The sequence below is a fragment of the Streptopelia decaocto genome (genome assembly GCF_964273445.1).
Source record: "Streptopelia decaocto genome assembly, chromosome: 5".
Taxonomy (NCBI): Eukaryota; Metazoa; Chordata; class Aves; order Columbiformes; family Columbidae; genus Streptopelia; species Streptopelia decaocto.
In genome coordinates this window covers 41418687-41442173 of record NC_138659.1, presented here as the reverse complement: position 1 = coordinate 41442173, position 23487 = coordinate 41418687, and the positions used below count along the sequence as shown (strand labels likewise).

General features: G+C 37.5%; 1 protein-coding gene across 1 annotated transcript in view; it reads left to right on the top strand.

Annotated features, from left to right (window-relative positions):
- The window catches only part of BICC1 (BicC family RNA binding protein 1), a 102404-nt gene extending 86393 nt beyond the window's left edge, over window positions 1-16011 (top strand). The window contains exons 11-21 of the mRNA XM_082053081.1: window positions 197-355; window positions 728-924; window positions 1230-1371; window positions 2493-2649; window positions 4040-4205; window positions 5581-5620; window positions 6294-6448; window positions 8708-8864; window positions 10091-10251; window positions 11466-11565; window positions 13136-16011. Coding sequence (XP_081909207.1) covers window positions 197-355; window positions 728-924; window positions 1230-1371; window positions 2493-2649; window positions 4040-4205; window positions 5581-5620; window positions 6294-6448; window positions 8708-8864; window positions 10091-10251; window positions 11466-11565; window positions 13136-13266 — 1565 coding nt within the window. The 3' untranslated portion in view covers window positions 13267-16011. The remainder of the gene's footprint in view (window positions 1-196; window positions 356-727; window positions 925-1229; window positions 1372-2492; window positions 2650-4039; window positions 4206-5580; window positions 5621-6293; window positions 6449-8707; window positions 8865-10090; window positions 10252-11465; window positions 11566-13135) is intronic.
- Window positions 16012-23487: the final 7476 nt, after the last annotated feature.

Below are 23487 nucleotides of genomic sequence, written 5' to 3'. Positions count from 1 at the left end.
GATATGAGCCCTAGTTTAAGAACAAGCATTCTTAATGTGCTCTGTACACCAAATTAACAGCAGGTTAAATGTTAAAATTTGTAAAATATATGCTGGTGCCATTTAGTGGGGTTCTGTTTGTTTTTAATTAGTACTTTTGTGAAGAATAATCTTCTGTAAGTCTTATCTGAGTATTTACTTGCGTAATTTTTTGCAGGTCTTTTAGGTCCAACAGCCCTGTCAGTCAACACCTCAACTGCTCCAAACTCTCTGTTGAATGCCCTGAATAGCTCTGTGAGCCCCTTGCAGAGTCCAAGTTCAGGCACACCAAGTCCCACATTATGGGCAACATCTCTTGCGAACACAAATGCCACAGGTTGGTAGAAGGCAAATGTGAATTAAAACAACTGTGCAATGACAATTGGAAAAGTCTGGAATCATTTATTCTTTAAAACCTTAATTCTTGAATTTGTCTTAACACAGATGAATAAATAACCAAATTTAAACTTACAACTTTATATATGACAGCATAAATCTATATTATGTCATCATCTGTTTTACGTACGAAACTGTTAACCTACAATGTGATGGTTAGATAAAGCATTACATTTTGGACATACAGTTTTAATGGAAGTTTGTTTAGTGTTATATGAAAGCTATACAAAGATAGAGGTTTATATAAAGTACTATAATGTGTGACCAAGTTAAGTGAGAAACTTAATCAGAACATGACTGAATTTTGTTACAGGTTTTTCTGCTATTCCACACCTAATGATACCATCAACGGCTCAAGCAACGCTAACCAGTATCCTGTTGTCTGGAGTACCCAGTTATAGTCAGAACACTCCGTCTCCACCACCAGGCTTGACTCCTGTTGAAGTCCACGTTAACGGCATGCAATCAGAGAGTAAAAAAGTCTCACCTTCTTTAAATGGTCACGTAAAGGTAAGCGACATTATCTCTGGAGAGCGAGATCTGTTTGTCATAGACCTCTGGTAAGGAAAGCTGAAAGAGAAAACTAGATATATGAGTAGATTCTTAAAGCCGCTAAGTTTAAAAGTAGAACAGTGGTGGTTTCAAAAAGGTGACTTAAAGATTGAAAAATGGAACATTCAAACATACTGTTCTCCTATATTGGGAACGCATTTCTTGTTCTCCTGCACAAATAGAAAAGGGAAATTATTTCAATATTTCCTTGAGCATAACAATCACTTCAGTGATTTTGGGGTTTTTTTTGACAATCGTTTCAGACCTCAAATATCAAGTATGCTGCACTGTCTGCCACATCGCTAGGAGAAAATGTGTTGAGTGCAAATCATAGTGATCCGGTAAGACAAACAAGTACTCATGGTGCCTCGGAACAAGTAGCTGCCAAGTCAAATAGTGCAGAAGGTGAGGTTTTGACATTTTATTCTTTTGTCTGCTAGTGTTTCTGCAGTCTACATGTAGTTCATGAAACAAAATGCAAATATATTACCTGTGTGTTGGTTTTGTAGCCATGCTGAACGAAAATGTGGCTGGGTCTCCTGGATCCATTGTCAAAGAAAATAAAAAGAAATTGTGGCATCTGAGATTTACCGTTGATAGAAACACCTTAAGTCAACATAAATACACTTGTAACACTTCATTTATTCCCTAAGAGTAGAGGGAAATAACCTATGAAAATTTTAGTATGTTTTACAGCAGCTTAACTTCATTGCTTAAAGCAATCTCTGCTGGCATAAACAAATGTTGTATTTTTGTTTTTTAATGAAAGGAAAGAATTAATGCTTTTGAGAAGGTTATTGCAGAAAATTACATGTAAATCAAACCTAGATGACACTGGAAAACAGAATTTATTTGCATGTTTTGTAACAGCATTTCATTTATGCTGCCTTTTACAAGCTAAAGGAACTGATGAACTGTTCCCATCCTTCTTGGAGGAAGGGAAAGCCAGTTCTACTTCAGGCTTCAGCAAATACGTGTGTAAAGGCCTCATTTCCCCTGCAAATACTGATCAATGGGGAGATGCTTTTTTTTCTTTTTTTTTTTTTTTTTTAGGATTGTGGTCATTTGAAATTGACTTGAATAAAAGGTACATTGCCCACTTGAGATAAAGACTTGTAAAAACACATTCTAAAAATATTTGAACATTAAGTGGGGAGCTTTTATTCCAGCAAAAGTTATCTGAGCACCTGGCAAGGTTTATTAAAAGTAGATGTAAGACAAAATTTGTTCGAAGCACGTAGTCACTTCTGATTATCAGTCTTTAGATGTTAATATTAACTAATATTATTTATATTTTTTTTAAAGAAAAGTGTGTCTACTGTATATGTGAATATTAACACCTTTTTTGTTCATTTGAACTAGTATTTCTGACTTCTTAACTCTGTCCAAGTTATTATCTGTGAAGACTACAATAATTCTGTGAGGAAAAAGGACAGGTTTTTTTCTGTGATTGTCATTCCTTCAGTAAGTTCACTTAGAACATAAGATGAGGTTTTTTTTAACTATTCTCTTTATTGGCTTTGTAGGTTGCAATGATGCTTTTGTAGAAGTGGGCATGCCAAGAAGTCCATCCCATTCAGCAAATACCAGTGACCTGAAGCAGATGTTGAGCTCTTCCAAACAGGCCTGTGCTAAGAGACAAACAGTTGAGTTACTGCAAGGCACCAAAAACTCTCACTTACAGTAAGTTAAATTTACAAATACAGATTAATGGAACTGTTACCGTGCGGAAATACTTTAACGTGTTTTTGTAGGTAGGAGTGGCTCAGTCACAAGGCACTCAGAGGACTGATTGAAGTTAGGCTTGATTTTTAATCACGTTGGGCATTAATCTACCCCCCAGTTTGATAACTGCAAACTTTGAATGCTTTGTGTACATCGTAAGTATTTTTCTTTGGTTTGAAAAAAACAAATGTCTTTACTCTCCCACAAAAGAATGGGGATTTTTTTCAGAGGAACTCTCATTACCTATTTCTAAAGGATACATGTTTGTGCTTTCCTTTTTTTATTGATTGCTTTGAGAACAATTCTTAACTGACAGCCTTTTTCCTTTTGTCTGTACCTGAGGCTGTTTTCTTAGAAAAACAATATTGCGGCATAACAGCACGTTCCTAAACAACTGTCTCTATTTTTTTGTTGTTGTTGTTTTTTGTGTTTTTAATGAGCCAGCAGTGGGAAAGGCTCTTTTGAATCACAATATGTCTTGGCAACAGGGCTTTTGTGCTTAATGCAATGTTTTGTCCGGTCTAATTTAAGTAATGTTTTCACTGTCCCTTTTGGGAACTGTTTATCATTGTTCTTTTGAGATGCATATTTTCTCTTACCTCATTTATTTACCCTGTTAAAGCTATGATATGTATTTCAGTAATTGTGCTTTCATAGTTTAGAAATCCAATAATTCCTGCTAAGTAGACTCAGTTGTATGTATGTCTTGCTCTTTTCGTTGAGGTTATAGTGCTCTCAGTTTCCTTAGGGCATTTTTCTGGAGTGGTCTACAGCATCCAAAACATGATCACTTTGCTCTGAAGTAAGAGTTTCTACTCTTCTAGAGAAGACATAAAATGTGGCTGATTTTTAGGAAGAGAAGATTACATTAAGTGGTGCTTTGTTGTGTGCGACTGCAATTATTGAAGCTTTAAGAGCAAGTAGGACCCTTGTTAACTTTCTTAGTCTCTGTCATGTATCCTTCCTTTATCCTACTACTATCAGTCTGTTTAGAACTGCAGAACTGCCGGCCTGAGTGAGGCTAAAAAAGGTGTGAAGTCACACTATGTAGGGATTGCATGTGATAATTCCAGATACCAGACAGCTCAAATCTGAATCTGTAAACTATGCCTCATACTGGGTGATACAAGAAGCAGCAACACATGCTTTGTTTCACTGTTGGAGAAACAGGCAAAGGAAAGCCGAGACTTTGGAAATATTGCTATAAACGCTGAGATATCTGTGTACTGGCATTTCTTGAATTTTGCTGCTAAACTTCTCAGGGTAAAGCTCAGTTACGAAAATTGCGTTGAACATTCACTGCTTGTGAGGATGACGACTGGAGTTAACACTGACTTTGCTCCCGCAGCACTGCAGAGAGGCTGCTCTCGGATGCAGAGTTAAGCGCTTCTGAAAGTCCCGTGGCTGATAAAAAGGCTCCTGGAAGCGAACGGGCAGCAGAGCGAGCAGCAGCAGCCCAGCAGAACTCAGAGAGGGCACGTCTGGCTCCGCAGCCGCCCTATGTGAATATGCAGGTATGTTTCCCTGAAAAAACCCAAACCTAGTGCAAAATTTGATAACTGCAAAGTGAAATTACAACAGAAAAGCAAAGGTGACTGTTGACTAGCAGACTGACTTGGCATTACCATTTCAGTAAAAACATTTCTCAGCAAAGTCATCAACTATTTCAACTGAAGAGTGGTTTGTCAACTGAAAGTCTTGAAGACAAAAAAGCCATTATGCTTCTATTGAATAAGATAAATTTAAGTACAGAATAAATTGCATGGCTACATTAGTCTATGCAAGCATCATTTGTGAGTAAAAACAACGCAAAACAAACCTTGTTGCTTTGAGGAGAATTATATCTACAAAAGATATTTTATAACTTTTAATAAGCAATGTCAATACAATCTTTTTCTATACCTTCAGGTTCATATGCAAGGGATTTACTGGAGAAACTACACTGGTTTTACCTTACAAATATGAATCTGTGCACACACTCTTTTTTCCTTGTGTGGTTACTACTTGCTTAACTAAAGTCTCATACTATACTATAAACTACTTCCATGTTATTGCAAATCTCCCCAAAGAGACTTTGACTGTTTTTCATACAGTAACTGAGTAGCTTTCGGTACAGATTTATCAGTGTGTGGGTGTAACTAGACTGCACGGAGTAGTGGAACAAGGGTAAGGTCAGTGGTTTGCAGCCTTTATCAGAGCTCTGGTTATTTCAAGTGGTGAACTTAACAGTTCAGGCTACATATGCTGCATGTTTGTAGTTTTATGTGTATGTGCAGACTTGCTCGTCTGTAATTCAAAGACGTGTAACTTGATTTAACCAGGGGTAATAAAACTTCAAATCTTCCATTGTCAGAGGTGGTACAAATACAAGATTTCTTTTAATTCTCTCAAAACGTAAGTTCTTTTCCTTTCAGAAGATGAGTGTGTGGTGAAGAACTAAACTTAAAGAAGATTAGTAAATACACCTGTGGTGCCTAGTTTACTGTCTAAGATATGTGTTATCTTTTTTTAACTAAGGAATGTTTTAAATGCTAATAACAGATGATTAAGTAAGAGAAACTATGCTTGAAAAAATATCTTATTAAAAAAAATAAAGAAAAATTCTGCTCAAACAGTTTGTAATTCTGCCTAAACAGTTTGTAAATGTTGCTGCAGGCTCATTCAAATTGATACGGGATAGTTATTTAAAATCTTTATTTATGTTTGAGTGAATGGTTTAAGTAACTCAGGCTCTAACTGGACTGTCAAATTACTGTGCAGTACTTCAGGTTTCTCCTAGATGTGTTCACTGACCAGTTTCAAAACCTTTGTTTTTACAAAGAGACGAGTACTGGAATGACATTTAGTTAGAATGGCAACTAAGCTGTCTTCTGCATGTTTAATTTTTAGGCATTTGACTATGAACAGAAGAAACTACTAGCAACCAAAGGTATGTGGATAAACAGTGACTTCTGGAAAGTTTGTTAGTACACGATGGAAAGAATTTTCTGAAGTTTCAGGTTTTTTAATTTGATTTTTTAATCAAATTTAAAGCTGGTAAGTGAAACAGTTGTACATTAGTTTTCATGTTACAAAAATTTCTTAATACCAACATAGCATAAAATACAGGACAAACAACTTTCAGATGGGATATTCTCTGTGTGAATATTTCCATGTGCAAATGTTCCATGTTGTTTTCAGAGACCTCACAGCTGTAATTCTTGATTTTTATTTGGATGCATATTAAATATTAAGATGTTTGTTATGTCAAAAAAGTTGTTCGTTATTTCATGGATAAATTAAGTACAAAATTGATAAGAGACTTAACCATATCTTTTACCCCGTTTAAAAATAAACCAAATACACTCACAGCAAAATCACCCCAAAACCCCTTATTTTTGAAACAGATTATTCTTCTGGCTTCCTTGCAGCTCTATGGGGTCTAACTATCTTCTGACAGAGTAAATTGCCTTAAGGAAGAGTAGGTAGGATTCAAGCTGTGTAGGGTGTGGAAACGTTTAGAATTTACCATTTGGTGGGTTGAAGTCTGTTACATGACTTCAGGGTTATAACTGCAGTACCTTTACTGGGTTAAGAGTTAAGAATTTGTCTCTCTTTTTCAGCTATGTTAAAGAAACCAGTGGTAACAGAAGTGAGAACTCCAACGAATACATGGAGTGGTTTGGGGTTCTCTAAATCTATGCCTGCAGAAACTATCAAGGAACTAAGAAGAGCAAATCATGTATCATACAAGCCATCTATGACAACTACATATGAGGTATAAAAAATATGCTGTAATGATACAGTTATTTCTCTTGAGAAATGTCTATAACTTTTGTAAAAAGAAGTCTTGAAGGTAAGATATTTAGCTTTCCTCTTATGATTCTAAATATTTTTTTATGGTGAAAAATGTTTCTTTGGTAAATATTAAGGCATCTGGCATACATTCAGCCTAACACACCAAGTTATTTCAGCTTTATAAATCTTACCTTAGCTTTATAGAAGTCTGCTCCTGAAAAATATATTTATTTAAGGAAACTTAAAATAACTTAGGGGATCAAATGTCTCAGTAGTTGTAGACAAGTGGTAGAAATGTTGTAACCAGTGTGTATAGAACAGATCAATATGATGTGCATCACTGCATGGTGGAGCAGAGTGTTAGAAAAGGAAGCATCTGTGGCTCATCTTCTGTCGATGAAGCTGTAGAACTGGAAGAGCTTTCTCTATTTGCACTATTCACTGGGCCCAGGGAGAAGGCAGCTGTGGGGTCCAGCAGGTCTCTTCAGAGTCCCACCATGGGAATCTTGCAGGGGATTTATGTTCCTTGCTTTTCAAGGGTGTTTTGAAGTTGCTCCTTAGCATGTTTCCTTGTTGTAATCTCCGCTGCCTTTCACAGAGACACCTTTTTCTTTATTTCTCTCCTACTTATGTAAAACGTAAATAGTATGTTTCTTCCGGACTGGGACTTTATACAGCTTTTCTATGATACACCTGTCTCTTAATGCAAATGAAATATTGAATCATGATAAAAATATGCTTTGGTGTCCCCCACTTGATGTGTGAACTTAGTGTCGTTCGGCTACATGTAGTAGGTTTGGGTAGACATAATGAGCTTGCGATAGTAACTAGAGGGAGAGAGAAAGCCACGTGCAAAATCTGTGAATTGGTTTTTTTTTTTCACATACTTTTCTATACTGATGGAGCTGGGGTGAGGTTTTCTTATCAAATCATGATGTGCTGCTAAAAGTTCCTAAGTAGCCATGTAATTCTAACCAGGAACACTGTATTGTAGTCACTTGGAGTCTGTGCACACAACAGGCTTAGCTCTTGCCAGTGTTAGGATTCCTGCTTCCATTGTTTGGTATGAACTATTGAGGAAACATCTGGAGAAGCTAAAATACCTGGATTTCTTGTGTCCTCCTTCTATTTAGCAGTCTTCAACATCTGTGGTGTCAGCAGCAGTGCTGCCACGGTTCCTCCATACACATATGCATTAGAGATGTGCTGAAGTCTTTGAACAGATGTAGTAGTGATATTATAGTCTAATGCCTGGGAGGTTAATTTGTAAAACAAGTTCACCAAACATATTTCATCTTCACTGTGGTATTTTACTTTGCATTTGATGTTGCAGAAACATCGAGTGATGTCTTTTTTTACTTCATGCCTCTTAGCCATCACTATGTTCTGACATAATGTAGAGGCCCTGTCTCTTGTTCTTCTGTAAGACACAAAGTTAATTCCTACTTTTTTTCATTTGTTGAGTCATCCTAACCACACCTCACGCCTTCCTAGTTTTGCCAATAACAAGGAACTTTCACCTATTTTCTTCAGTGGTGTCCCTTTTCCTAAATAGTAGAAAAGATTGCTGCCTCATAAGTTTTGCTTTTCAGTTAGAATTTGGTGTAAATGTGTAGAATTACATTGTTCATTTTGCTCCACAATTTTCAGTTCATGTGTGTACTGTCAATAATGTCTTTTTTTGGGTACATCCCCTCCCAATTCCATAGTTAACTGCTGCTTTCAGGGAATACTCTTGTCTTATTTTGGAACATTCTGACTCACAGTGATGGGAATTAATTAGTAATACTCAGGAATATGAAAATTATTTTAAAAATAAATCTGCACATTTACAACAACAATTCTGCGATGGTTTGTGTTGTGTACTTGATCCACTTACCTTCAGATATATGTTCTGTTATGTTCCCTTCACTATAAGGGAAGGGAACATGTAGCTGATGGACTTTGTCTAGAACTTGTGGGAATTTGATACTATGGAACATTTTAGAAAAAAACTTGGAAATATTGAACAATTTATTTTGAAGCATGGTCTTCAAATAATTTCTGCTTAAAATCTGTAAACTACGTATGTTTTAACCACATCTGCTGTTTTTGTGTCCGGTTTGCAATTTGACTGTTGATCAACTGCCAAAAGAATGTTTGCAAACATTAAAAGCTGTTTGGTTTCGTTTGCTTTTTTTGCTCTCAGTCACAATGAAACTTCTGTTTTCTGCCCACGTTTATTTCTTGTGATTTACAGGGTTCATCGATGTCTCTCTCGCGGTCCAACAGTCGAGAGCACCTGGGAAGCAGCAGCGAATCTGATAACTGGAGAGACCGGAATGGGCTTGGACCCACAGCTCATAATGAATTTGTCTCCTCAATTGGCAGCCCCAAAAGGAAACAAAATAAATCAGGTTAATAATTTCTTAAGATCTGATTTTAAAAAAATCAGTGAATATTTATCTTAATATAAATGTTTCCTGACATCACTAGGTATTTGAATTACTGACACCTGTGAAGTAAACTTTTTTACAAACTGAAAAGTGAAAGCATATGCAAGGTTGTGTAGCATGATACATGAATAATGGTCCAAAAGGAAAACTTTTAAGGAATTTTTTTAAATGCCAGACATTCTTGCTGAAAGCTCTTTGTCTTGGAGTTTTTCAAGGTGTTCTGCAAACAGAGCGCTATAAAAGCTGATTTCTGGATTACATTGTTCTGCTCTGTTATTGATGCAACAACCACAGCCAGGTGTTTATTGGGCTCTTTGCTCACTGGTGGAGAAGTCGTATCCTGTGCTGATGTTGAGTTTTAAAACATGATTCTCTTTATGGTGATAAGGCTGTCCATATGTTTGGCACGGCCTAGCATGCGAGTTTAAAAATGTTTCCATGGATACAGGCTGTAAATTTTGTTGTCTACTTTTCGAACAATGTTTGAAAATTTTGCTTCAGTTTAACTCTTTGAAACCTAATTTCATTTTTTTAATAACTTAATATAAGCCTTTCTGAAAGAGTGAAAATTTTAGGTGGACAGTACTGGTCTATACTAACTTTTTTATGAAGATAACCCTTTTAGGAATCTAATTTAAAATTGTATAGAGAGTGCATTTCCACTCTTAGTCTTTTATAAAAATATAAGGGGTTTTTTTGGTCTGTATTTTACTAAAATAATAGCCAAATCATGTGGCTACTCGGTAGTTCCTTCACCAGGAATTGCTCCAGCATGGCTTTTTCCCCATCCAGACCAAGAGGGGCTGGTTGCACTTGTGTGCAATGGTGTCTTCCAAAATATTCACTGGTGAAAAGAGGAGAGGGCTTAAGAAATGTGATCTTTCAGCTCATTCCTCAGTACGAGTTCCTGAGTTGTATCCATGTGACAGTTCACATAATGTCATTTTGTTGCTTAAAAGATTTACCCGAATATCCTTCCATAGAAAACAAACACTGGAACTTAATTTAAAACAAAAAAAAAAAGCTTTATACCGTTCATTTTGTCACACCACTGAGAGTTTTTTTGCTGACCGATAAAGATTTAAATACTTTGCTAATGTAACCATCTAATGGAATATAATGTTGATATGACAGAAAATCCTGTGCTTCTGTGATGTGACTTATAAAGTGCAATTCTTTCTTTCCAGCTGAGCACTATCTCAGCAGCAGTAACTACATGGACTGCATCTCCTCGCTGACGGGGAGCAACGGCTGCAGCCTCAACAGCCTGTTCAAGGGATCTGATCTACCCGAGCTGTTCAGCAAACTTGGTTTGGGCAAATACATAGATGTATTCCAACAGCAAGAGGTCAGTGTTCCTTTGAAAGACACTTTCAAAACCGTATCATACATCTTTCAATTTCCAGATAGCCAGCCTGGACATGAGTGCTCTTTTGTCCTGCGATTTTAATTTCTGCTTAACAAAGAATTAAACTAGTTTGTTGGTGTGTTGTTATTATCCAAGAAAGTTTAAACCTTTATTCCGGTGACAGATCTAGGTGTGTCACAAAATTACGGTTAGGCCACCTGCAGGATTTACTGGCTCAGAGTCCCTGAGCTTGTCCTGTAGTTGTATGTGGGAAGTTGTATGTGTCAGACCACCAGAATTCGGTGTGCAAGGGAGAAAAACAGATGTTTGTGTGGGTGTCAGTACCTCATGTGGTAACAGGGGAAGGACCACAGCTGGATTTGGCATGGGTTTGCCTGCAACCAGTCTGAAAGTGGCAAGGTCCTCAATCTGAGCGAATAAACCCAGCTGTGTCCCAGTTAATTCTGTGTACAGTTCCTCAGGGTTATCTCCACTGTTCCATAACACCTGTATTATCCACCCATTAATCCTTTCCTATTGTCTCAGCCACTTGCTAAAAAGGAGAGATGGCTGTTGTGGTATATAGCACTAAATATGGCTTCTGTTTGACAGGTGGGTTTTTGTGTTTTGTTTTTTCACTCAGGAGTTAAGTGTGATGAGGTAAGTGATTTGGCCAGAGTGAAAACAGAACAATTTTCCACTACATTTCTCTGAATTGTATTGGGAGCAAAAAACCCACAGGCATACATGGTTGCACACAGGTTGGAATGCTGTGAAATACCTGGTGCCTTAGCTCAAATGCATCACCAGTAGTTGAGCAGTTGTCCTTTGCTAACCTGCTGTAATCTGAAACACCGGCAGTATCTGCAGACATATGTACCTGGCTATTCCCAAGTACATTATAGCAATTGTGGTAAATACTCAATCCTAAGACTCATAAACAAATAAGATTAATTATTCTCTATCCTTTTCTAAAACTGCTCACTTCTCAGTTTGTCTTATCTGTCAGAAATACAGAGAAGCAAATTGAGCAACTGTGTGAGTAAGCCATTGGAAAGCCCTGACTGCCATTTACACTCCAAGAACAGGTTAGCAGAGTAACTGTAAAATGTGGTAGAAAAAAAATTGTGAAGCTATCCTGAACCACAGTTATGGTTTAATAGTTTTTGGAAGAGACTTGTTTTGCATAATTTCCATATTTCTTTTTACTCTAGATTGATCTGCAGACATTCCTTACTCTTACTGATCAAGATTTGAAAGAGTTAGGAATTACCACTTTTGGTGCCAGAAGAAAAATGCTGCTTGCCATCTCAGGTAATTTACATAGATTATAATTTGTTGATTTTTTTTTTTTTTTAAAGTATCATTTTTATCCTTCTCACTCCAGTTGTGTGTTTACAGTTGACAAAGGATCTTGGAAAGACTGAAAAGTATGAATCTAGTCCACAGGGGTCATATTGGCTTGCTCCTCATCAAAAGGTGCTTAAAACCAGGCTTTATAGACCTTTCACATTACTGAATAAGACTGCAGTTGCATAGTCCTTTGAAAGTTGGAGCTTCATAGAAAGTTTGTTTCACAGTAGATTGTGAGTTATGTTTTATGCCCCAGGCTGTGGGTCCTAGGAGCTCTGGGACTTAGTGCTCTGCAGAGTATGAGCAGCACGACACAGCACTCAGAACTGGTGTTTTCAGGCTTTTTGTTCTTTCTCCTCCACTTTAGTGATCAGCAGAGCCATCATCGTACTGGGAAAAAGTGTCTGCTTTGGTTTTGGTTTGGTTTTTTTTTGCTTGTATGTGTGTTTGTTTTTTCCTGTTTTTTTTTTTCCTCCTCTCCCAAGGCTAGTTCTTTCTACAAAATGTGTAGGTGTGAAAGAAACACATAACTCTTACTTGGAATTTTTCCAACCCACTTTAATTAAAAGGTTGTCTTGTACTTCACATGCAGAAAGATGAAGGCCAAATACAAGTTCTTACTATGTGTAGTGGTATATAATGCCTAACTATTTTTTTTTCCTAAGTGTAATAAATAGCATGAGATTTCATATTACATAGGAGGGCTCTGTTGTCGTTGTCCAGGCAATGAATTTGTATGAGAGGGTTTTCCTCAGGTGCTTCATTTGTAACCCTAGATCATTTTTCTCCCAATTGCATCTCTTCTACTTATTCTGTTTGTGAATGAGGTTTTTTTTCAATTTAAAAAGGATAAAAATGCAATATACTTTTTCAGTAAGAGTCATGAAATTCTACGTAATCTTTCAGTGATTTGTAGATCATGGAGTTTGTTTATAAGAAAAGTGGGGAAAGGAGAAACATTTTGGATGAGCAATTGCTAATATAAGCTTAGGGTGCATGTTTGAATGATAGGTAAGCATCTGTTCTTTTCTATAAGTCCTTATTCAGATATTGCTTCAGTGTTGCATTTTAAACTGAAGACTTGTGCACCGAGGGATGATCAAGATGCTAATAAGATTTTGTCATCTCAGTTTACATGGAGTGGTTTTGCTGCAGACATACATTCTGTGTGTACCTTCAGGAAGATTGCAGCCTTTGAGTACTGTAACAGAACCTTTTAAAAGTGTTCCAGCTATGTCAATTTGTGCTAAATCCATATTGCGAAATACTATCTACTCCATGCTGTATCAGTGCCAAATAAGTATTGCACCTACTAGGTGCCTGCATTCCAAGCAGCCTCTACGAGTCTTAACCTGGCTCTCTGTCATGTTGAGCTGTTAAATTGAACGAGTGCCTCGCAGGCATTTTCAGTTTGTACTGTTCCGTCCAAAATATCTTATTTTATATATATATATATATATATATAGGTTTTTTTTGTATCAAAATATTAAAATTAATTTCTGATGAGAGATTTATTTTAACGTGTTTATAGAACTGAATAAAAACCGAAGGAAGCTCTTTGACCCGTCCAACATCCGCGCCTCGTTCCTGGAAGGTGGAGCCAGCGGGCGGCTGCCGCGCCAGTATCACTCGGACATTGCCAGTGTCAGCGGCCGCTGGTAGCAGTAAGTTGTGGCTCAAATCAGCAGTAGAGATGGACATGGCGATCCTGTGGACAGCCTTCACTGCACACCACCCTCTGCACTTTGGGAGTTTGGGTGTCAAGGACCAAAGCATTTTGTCTGCACAATACTGTGCCAAAAAAAAAACCCAGAGAAAACACGTTTTGTCTGTCTTTCAAAACACCAAATGTGGGTTATGTTTTACTCGCGTAGATTGGACAGAATTTGCAATAATAATAATAATAATTTAGGGTTCTTTGTTTAGTATTTTATTACCTATAACTATAATGTATGCACTGAATTTTTACTTTGAGTGAAGGAAGAATGAAGAGCTGGGATGCCAGAGAGCATAGATTTTGCTTTTATCAAGATGGATTTTTCTGGTACTGCTTAAAATAATTATTGAGGTCTTTCTGCACTTTACATGTTCTGACTTCTTGTCCTGTGGAAATTTACTTCTCTCTTTCCATATCAATTTTTGTATTGGCACTAATCAAACTTTTGTCAGGTGTTCCTGCATTAAGTCACATCTCACTATAATGGTACTAGAAACTGGTTCTTATGCAGATTTTTTTCCTTCCCTCTGACTCCCTGGTAGTTACCTGAAGAGATTGTTTGAAAATCAAGCCACTTGTTAGTGGACCACTCCTGTTTGCTCTTAGGAAGCAGTCTCATGCTGCTTGCAATAATACTTGCTCACTGTAACAGATGCAATGAAAGACCAAAATGGACCTTGCAATATTAACCCTTTGCAGTCATCGTATTTAACTGCCGCCTGTTATGCTAAACCTGTTTTTAATGGTTGTCTCAAAGCAAAGGGCTCTTTTTAGTACCCTGCCACTAAAGGACACTTATTTATATCAGACTTTTATTTTTAGATTCTACACACTTACAATACGTAACAGATTAAACCGATCTACTGCAGATTTATGGTAGAGAATGAAAGGCATTCATCAAACTAGAGCTCTGGGCTGTCAGTTTGATTAAACAGACAACTAATCTAATTTGACAAGACAGCACTGTTGCCATTTAATAAGTGACGCATATTACTTACATGACTATGCATGCAGCAATTAAGCGACCTACATAAAATAGGTGTAATAGCATCTGTTTTATTCAATCTAGATTTGTAGTTGTCAGCTGCAGAAGTGTTTAAAACTCTGGAGATGAACTATTTCTGAAACAAGTTATGTTCAGCAGAAAGAGTCCATGTTATGAGTGGCTAGAGCTAACTGTTGCATTCTTATACTGTGAAAGTCCAAATAATTTGGCAATATTATTCCTCTGTCTTTACAGATGTCTTGTTATGGGTTTATGAAGGGTTCTGATATAATGAAGGAATTAATTAAGTGCCTATTTCTGCAATGCAATATGAAGTTTCCAAGCATTAATTTGTTGAAAAGCGTTCCCATAAGAACTATTGTGAATTACCTCTACTGTAGCCTATTATTTATGTTCAGTGTACAAGCCTTTTGAGATGGACATAAACCACTGTCAAGTGCTCTTAACAGAAGGCATTAGAATAACATTTACAGTAGTTGGTTTTTATGCAAAAATGGGTGAGAAATAGTTTTGACACTTTCCATGGATAATTTTTTCTTTTAAGGTGAGAATACAAACTAATGTATAGAGAAATTTGCACACACAAAGGGAAATTAAAGAAACTATTATTTGATGGCACAGATGATCAAGCAATAATATAAAGTCTCATTGTGGTAAGCAAAAAATAACTGCTCAGTACTCATTTCAGCCATATCTACTTAATGGTGTATAGCTGGGTGACTTCTGCTCTAGGTCAAGTAGCAGTTTGCTTCCTCTGATTTTAAAACCATAGTACAGATCTGAATGGATAAAAATGCATCTTGTACACACGCAGTTGTTCACATCTGTTTCTGTGCTCCAATGCCAAAAGTCAATATCCACATATCTGTATTAGTGTGTTACACAGGCAAGAGCAACTTCATGGAAACCTTTGTGAAAGCCACAGCTTGTAATTCTGAAACTATTTACACTTGTGCTTAGTTCTAAGCATGTAGATAGTTCCATTTGCATGGACTACATATGTGCTTACAGATAAGCTGTCATTTAAGTGTTTGCGTTTGCAAATCAAATTGTATTCAGTCATGTTAATTTTATAAAATATTTTTAATGAAATAAATATTCAGCAACACTTTGTACAGAATTTTCTGCAACCCTTTCTTATTATTTTGCCTAAACTTAAAAGCATCAAAAAGCCTTTACACTTGTAGATATTTTTTTTAGTCTTTTGTAAGTACATGCTATGTATCTAGACAATACTATACTCAGAAACTGATTTTATTACAGTATTAAGTTGATGTGGTCTTTTGCTGAGCAGTACTTATCTACACCAAAGTGAAGAATTTCCCATTAACAACATTATTTTTCAACAGGGCTTCACACAAAAACAAAAAAACACACTGGAAGAAAAGAATTTCTCACTTATTTTGATTCCACAAAGGGAATATGACAGTACAGTGTACCGTATTGTTAGTGTTATATTATGCACAAATATTTGACTTGCTACATAAAAATGTTAGTTTTAAATCTGTGCCTTAATAGTGACCAGTTATCTGTAAATATAGAGCAGATACAGATTGTATTTTTGTGGGTTGTGTCCTTTTAGTGATTTTTTTTTTTTAAATAAAAGATGAAATTAAAACATAAAAGTGGGAATTTTCAAAACTAATCAATGTTGCATAAAATAAATTTATATAACTCCCTTGTATTCTGATTGGTTATTGAAGTATTTTTTTATATAGACTCAGTTCCAGGGATGCTTGCTTGTTAATAAAATATAAAAAGCAGTATTTGATGTAATTGCTACATGTTTCTTTCACATGCTAATGCTCCATGTGTTTTACAGGTTTTATATCACATAGCGTGTTTGTCTGGCTCTTAAATGAGAATGCTTTTTTTGAGATATCCCTCCTTAAAATGAAGATGAAAGGAGTTAAACTGTCTCAGGTTCAATTCACAGCAGGTTTTACTGGTTTGGCTTACATGAGTTTTATTCTTCCTTTGGTCTTCCCATTTTAATGACTATACATGTTTTGGTGTGGTTAGCAGGACAGTTGTATTTACTCTTTTGTGACAGTCATTGTACTATCACTTCCAGAGTAGAAGTGGAAAAAAACAATCGGGATTCTTTATTTGGGATGCTGGCTGCACAACTAGTCAGAAGCTTGCAAGAGTCATTGCTTTCAGACAGGGGTAACATCTACATAATGTTACATCAGTCTTGTCTGTTTACTTGACAAGTAGCGATCAAAGTTTAATCTTTCTTACCTCAGTGTATTCACGAATTTCATGATTCCAGCCTAATGTGTTTTCTTCACAATTTTATATATGGAGTTCTCCATATAAATTACAGTATTTCTGGCTCACTGACCTTTTACAGATCTGTGAGTTGTTTTTCTGAATACCTACTCAGAACTGCAGATGTGGGAATGAGTCTGGGAAGGTGACAGATCAACAAACTTCTCTTGAGGACAACTGAAGGGTATAGTGCCGAGTACCAACTCACAAGGCATTGGCATGAATTATGTGGAAATTGCACAGATAGTAGGTAGACTTGCATATTGCACAGAGTTTCTGAAGCCTGAGCAGTGGTGAACTACAGGGGTCTGAAACAAGGTAGTTTCCTTTGTGGAGCATTTATTTGGGAATATTGCTTCTAATGGACCACCACATGGCTTCCATCAGGAAAGGAGTGCGGATGGTGTGGGAAAGAGAAGGAACAGTGGTGGTGTGTCAGAGCTGGATGGCAGCTCTCCAGGTCCCAGCAGCTGGTGTGGCACTGCATAAATAGGATTCTTCCCTGAACAAAGAGGCTTGACCATCCAGATGCTCATCACCTCTCTGCTACCAGTTAGAAGAGCAAAACTGGTGATTTCCATTCTGAAGAGGAAGATGTCAACTGAGAAATGTTGCCCATATACAAAAGAAAAGCGATGTGTAAAGGTTAACAGTGAGACAACTGTCCTTACTGTTTTATGGAATCATTGAATCTAGGATGGTTTGGGTTGGAAGGGACCTTAGAGATCATTTAGTTGCAGCCTCCCTACCATGGGCAGAGACACCTTCCACTAGACCCCTTGTCCTATCACTGGCCTTGTAAAAACTAAAACAAAGCAAAACAAAACAAAGTAAAACATCTTTAGCTCTCTTGTCAGCCCCATTTAGGTACTGGAAGGCTGCTATAAGGTCTCCCCATCACCTTATACTGTCCAGGCAGAATAACTTCAACTCTCTCAGCCTGTCTTCATAGGAGAGGCTTTGTGACCCTCTTCTGGACTCACTCCAACAGGCCCATGTCCTCCTTATGTTGAGGATCCCAGAGCTGGATGTAGTACTCCAGGTGGGGTCTCACCAGAGTGGAGTGGAGAGGAGAATCATGTTGCTCAACCTGCTGGTCACGCTGATGGTGATGCAGCCCAGGATATGGTTGGTCTTCTGGGCTGCAAGCATGTTGCTGGCTCATGTTGAGCTTCTCATCGACCATGTCCTTCTCCTCAAGGCTCCTCTCAATTCACTCTCTGCCCAGCCTGTATTTGCGCTCGGGATTACACCACTCCAATCAAATGCTTTGGCGGAGGAGACGTATTTTTCCCAAGCCTTGGAAAACATGGTGTATGAGTACTGTTGCAGGCTGGCCAGGAAAGGTGTGGTGTGGTAGGCAAGGATATTCAGAAATTTGTGCTTGTTGTGCGAAGTAAGCCAAGAAGTATTTGATTCCAGACAAGCCTGGACACTGCTGGAATTACCTTTAATGCTTGAAGAACCGGCTTGTGTTGTGTCACAGACATCTGAGCAGAAGAAAGGCTTGGCTTTTATCTGGAGTTGCTGCAAAGATCTTGAGGATTTAAGAAGACGGAAAAGCAAATGGACTTGTAGAAATTTTTGCAATATGCATCACTCGTGTCTGCAATATTTTTAACAGCTTATCTGAAAGTGGAGAGCTGTAAAAACATGTAGGCAGATGGGGAAGTGTTTACAGAATGCCTGAAATGGTTAGAAGATAAATGAGCTCTTATTTTGAATTGGGAATAGTTGTGAGGGGAAAAAAAAAAACCAACCCCCACAGAAAAACAAACAAACAAAACAAAATGCAACCTGAAAACCACCACACAAACTCATGCTTTTGGTGTAGATTTCCTTTATTTTTCTTCCGACTTAAGAAACTATGTGGGGCATTTCTGTATCTGAAAATTAAATCCAGAAATTACAAGAGGCTTTTAACAGATTGATTTGCTATTGTATTAAGGAAAATTTGGGTTTTTATCTTGTGTCCTGTACTGCAGATATACAGAATTTTCTGTTTATAGTGTTCCTGATTTTAATGATTTACATGATTTCATGAATCAACAAAGCAAATATTATAAATTTTACAAATTATGCAGGCTCAATGGGAGTGAGCAGTGTGCCCTGAAAGGGCAAACCACATCCTGGGATGCATCACGCACAGTATAACTGGCTGGTCAAAAGAGGGGATTGTCCTGCTGGATGTAACATTGGTGCGACCTCACCTCAAGTCCTGTGTGCAGTTCTGGGCGCCACAATTTAGTAAGGATGCGAAGGTGCTTGAATGTGTCCAGAGGAGAGCAACAAAGCTGGTGACAGGGCTGGAAGGCATGTCCTGTGAGGCACGGCTGAGAACTTTGGGCTTGTCTGGTTTGGAGGGGCAACCACATTGCTATCTGCAGCTTCCTGAGGAGGGAACGTGGAGGGGGAGGTGCTGAGCTCTTCTCCCTGGGATCCAGTGATAGGATGTTGGGAACGGTTCAAAGCTGCACCAGGGGACGTTTCCACTGGACATGAGGAAGCATTTCTTTACCAAGAGGATGGTCAGACACTGGAACAGGCTTCCTAGAGAGGTGGTCGATGCCTCAAGCCTGTCAGTGCTTAAGAGACAATAATGTGCTTTGACTTTGGTCAGCCCTGAAGTGTTCAGGCAGTTGGATTAGACAATCATTATAGTCCCCTTCCAAATTAAATACTCTATTCTGTAAATCAAAATAAATTAGTAGAACACTCATATCTGCATTTTTCAATATTGACACAACCGTTAGGAGGAGCTAATGGTTGTTAATCAGATTATTTTTTTCCTTTCACATTGATGAAAGTATACCATTAAAGAACAGACTCAAATATTAAGAAAATGCTTGCTGTATTAAGATTGAATAGCAAAACAACCGTAAGGAAAAGCAAAAACAATTAACTCATAACTCATCAAGAAGCAACTGTTCAGAATTGAAGGAAAAAAATTATTTGCAAACTTTGCAGTTGCTGGTTGTTCTGTGGGGTTTGTTTGTTTGTGGTTTGTTTTGGGGTTTTTTATATATTCCAGAAAATACTCTGAAATTCTTGGAATTTCATGTATGTATAGTTACAGTGTACTGTTTTGTTATTCCCAGTATTCTTTAGATTATCTTGAGCTATGAGAAGTATTCTGTGAAATTTCTTTTGACATTGAATTGAATCAGAGTAGATATGAGTTAGTTTGGTAAGTGAAGATACTTTGTTATGAAGATACAGAACCCTATGCACTAGTCACAGCATCACCTAGTGTCCAGTTTCTCCAGTCTTCTAAGGAGTAGGATTTGGGCAATATTTGCTCTACTGAGAAATCGAGAATGATTCCAGATGTTTGACGAAAATATGAAGATGAACACATTGTGATGGAAATTACCTAGTTTGTGCCAAAACTGTGTTGCAACTTCATGGAAACTAACAGATGGAAAAAGCAAAACATAATATGAGAATAAGAACCAATTATATAATGGAGTAAAAATTTGTCACTTCTAACAATAGGTGATGAATGTTTTTAAGAAATAATGTTGTCACTAATATAATAACCTTAGAACTGTGAATTGATACGGATGATGTTACACTCTTTTGCTATGATCGCAGTTTGTCACCTATAAAGCAGAGAATATTTGAAGAGGCCTGAAATACAGGTGGCACTACATTATGGCTCCCAAAATTAAAACCATCCATGGAAAACATGGCACTAAGTTATGGTTCCCCAAAATTAGAGCTGTCCATGGAAAATGCAATCTCATGCTCTATGTGAACTGTGTAGAAGAAAAGAGGAAAAGACAAGATTTTGGGGGGAAGGATAATGTAAGAGGCCTCAAGTAGACAGTAAACTTTGCTGTATGTTACATGTGAACATGCATGTTACATGGAACCCAAGAATGAATAAGTTTTAAAGCAAAAGAAAATTCAGGTTCAGATACGACAACATACAATCTTTTCCTCTAGCAGGAGTTTTTGCAACGTGTATCAGAACAGTTTTTGGTTTCTCAAAAGTAAGCCTCTGTTTTCATGTGGAAGGTCACCTCAGTGCCAAGTTGCTATTGTATGGTACCAAAAAGATCCTTACTCTGAAATAGCTTGAATGCACCATTGGATGCTTAGCAATGACAGTTCAGTACTAAAAATCCTGATTCTTTTTGGTTCTGAAAGATATTTTTTAATATAGTCCAGTATCTAGAAATCAGTACCAAAAAAAAAAAGCTAACATGGTACACGAGGCTAAATTGCTGACAGATTTGAATCTTGCTTGGAAATTGGAGGGGAGACAACTAGCTAACTAATCCCTGTGGGCTGAGAGATATTTTTGTGCAGCTATATTAAAATTATCTTTGTCCCAGCAGTGTTTCTCCTTGCACCAAACAGTGACAATAGCCAGTAAGCTGGAATGCTGAAGGCATCAGTCACATAGGAGGGCTCCTCTTGAACATGCCTCCAGCACTGGTTTATCTTCTGTCTTCACTGAAAGTGGTTGCAGATGCTCCACTTTTGACTCAGTGCCTTCTTTCCATAATACTTTTGGATTCCAAAAGCTAGAAAGGGCTAATTTTTAAATTTTACATGCAGTTTCATGAGCTTTTTGCTTTCACAAGCACAACGCTCAGTTCTTTTCCGAGGAGTGATTAATGTGGAGAGTATCCAGAACCGCTAGTGTGGATAAGAGCTTTGAAGGATTTTTTTGAAGAGATTTAAAAGTCATGACTGAAGACTGGAAATAACACTTCTGGCGCTGCTGCCTTTCTTGGCTGCTGGTGGTGTCTGCTCACCTCTCCTAGATCTTGGCTCTCCCATCCTTGGCTCTAGTTTCTGCTCTCTTCTGGTGAGCAGTCAAGTTTCAAACAAATACTATTGGGAAGTTTTGAAGTATTTTAAATTTTCAGGCAGACTTGTGTTTCCTTTGCTTTTTGTGTTGGACTTCAAAACTAGGGCATTAAAGGTACAGATGCTAATGGTGATCCTTGGCCGGTGTGAGAAATGAAATTTATGAGCACAACGTAAAGAGTACATTAGGATTACGAGGCCAGTTTAGATGAGGGCATTTCTTCAAGTGGGCGGTTGTTCATGAAGAATAAGTAAAGGAAACATTCATTTACTCTTTTTTAATACATTCAAAAAAAGAAGCATCTGTCCTTTTGCCTGGTGTTCTTATTACAGATTAAAAATTATTATGCAAAGCGACTCCACAGGGCACTTCCTGTAACCAGTAATAAATACACAATTATTTGTAGATTGAAGGATTATTTAATGTCCACCCATTTCCTCTTTTAACATTAGTTATTGGAGTACAACAGCACATTTCTTCCTTGCTTCCCATCTGTTAATATTTCTGCTGAGGCCAATGGCCAATGCGTCCATGTTCTTAGGCTGTATATTAATATGTGGTTATTCTCTGCCCTGGAGCTGCTGCAGAGACGAGATAACAAAACCTCAAAACCAGAATTGCTAATAATCCAGCTCCTGGTGCATCTCGCTGTGTAAACATGTCAGGAGGTACGAGAGAAATTCTGGATGGAACAGATATGTTGGTCTGCAGAAAACTTTGAAACCCAGTCCTCTCTCTGCTTAATCACTGTGTAATTTGTAAGCTTCAAGACATCTTACATCTGGTTCTCTTTGTCAAATCACTTTCAAGTGTTCCTTTTTTTGTGATCATGCTATCTGGAATGAAATGAGCATTAAATCAAATACTGTATGAGAATGCATTGTCTTTTTAAGGCTGTACTAGAAGTTGAATACTGGAGAGGCTTTTTACTGTTGGTCAATTTGGAGTTTAAGTGAAATTTTATGGACTTTACAGATTTTTTGTGTGTGTACATAAAACCCCAGAATGTTATGACAAAGAATCACTGAATCTGTCCCTTCCACCTCCCTTCCTCAAAACAGAGAAGAATCGGTGTTTCATCTTAAAGCATTTTTTAATCTAATTAAGATTTTTCCAAGCTCACAAAATTTGCCAGGAGAAAAATGAAGTCATTTATGGTTCCTGAAAGCAAATAAACATTCCTGATAAACATTCCGGTGTGTTTTCTTGTGCTATTCAACATGGGAGGTGTGTGGAAATATCAAAAAGACTTTGAAAGCTTTCTTGCTTGACCTCTAATTCTTCACCAGGTCAGCTTTTCCTTTTTGCTTGAATCTAGTGAACTTGTTCTGTGTCTACAGCAATACTTCATCTGTGCATGCTGTGCATGCTGTGATCTTGCCTACATTTTTTGAAAACAAGCTCTCCAGCCTTCTAGACTTGGCAATATGTTGAAAGAAATGTCTATATGCTACATGTTAATCTACTCAGAGATGAGAAGCTTGTGCTCCATGATGAACAGGCTCTGAATTTGTGTACCCAAGGGAACCAATTTATGTCCGTGTTTCGTGCCCAAGCATGAAAAAGCAGAACTCCAAGATAGTATAAATTTTCTTCCTTTTCCCATAAAAGCTGTCTCTTGCTAAGCTGCTTCTGTGAAAGTGGTGTTCTTTCTATTCCTGTTAAATGAAGTGGACTGCCCCATTAGGTACCTATTTGTCAAAACAAATGTTCTAGTCTAACTCCTGACAGCTACTGAAGTCTGCATAGAAGTGAGTTTTACTCCATGGGGACCCATAACTGAAACCAAGAGTGGCAAATGCTTTGCTTAATGGTTTATTCTTCTTTTGCCACATTCACAGCTTTCATTATGTAACACTCCAGTGAAGAACTCTTCGGCACGGTTTTATTCTTATTTGCAAGGTACAATATTCCCATGTTACAAATAAAGTGAAGAGTTGGACGGTCTAAGATTAATGTGAACAGCTATTAGGAAAACTGTGGATGAAAGTGTCCATATTTGACTTAGGAAGAGAAGCTGCAGAAGATCTTGAAGCAACAGAAAATATTGCAAATCTTTGCTGT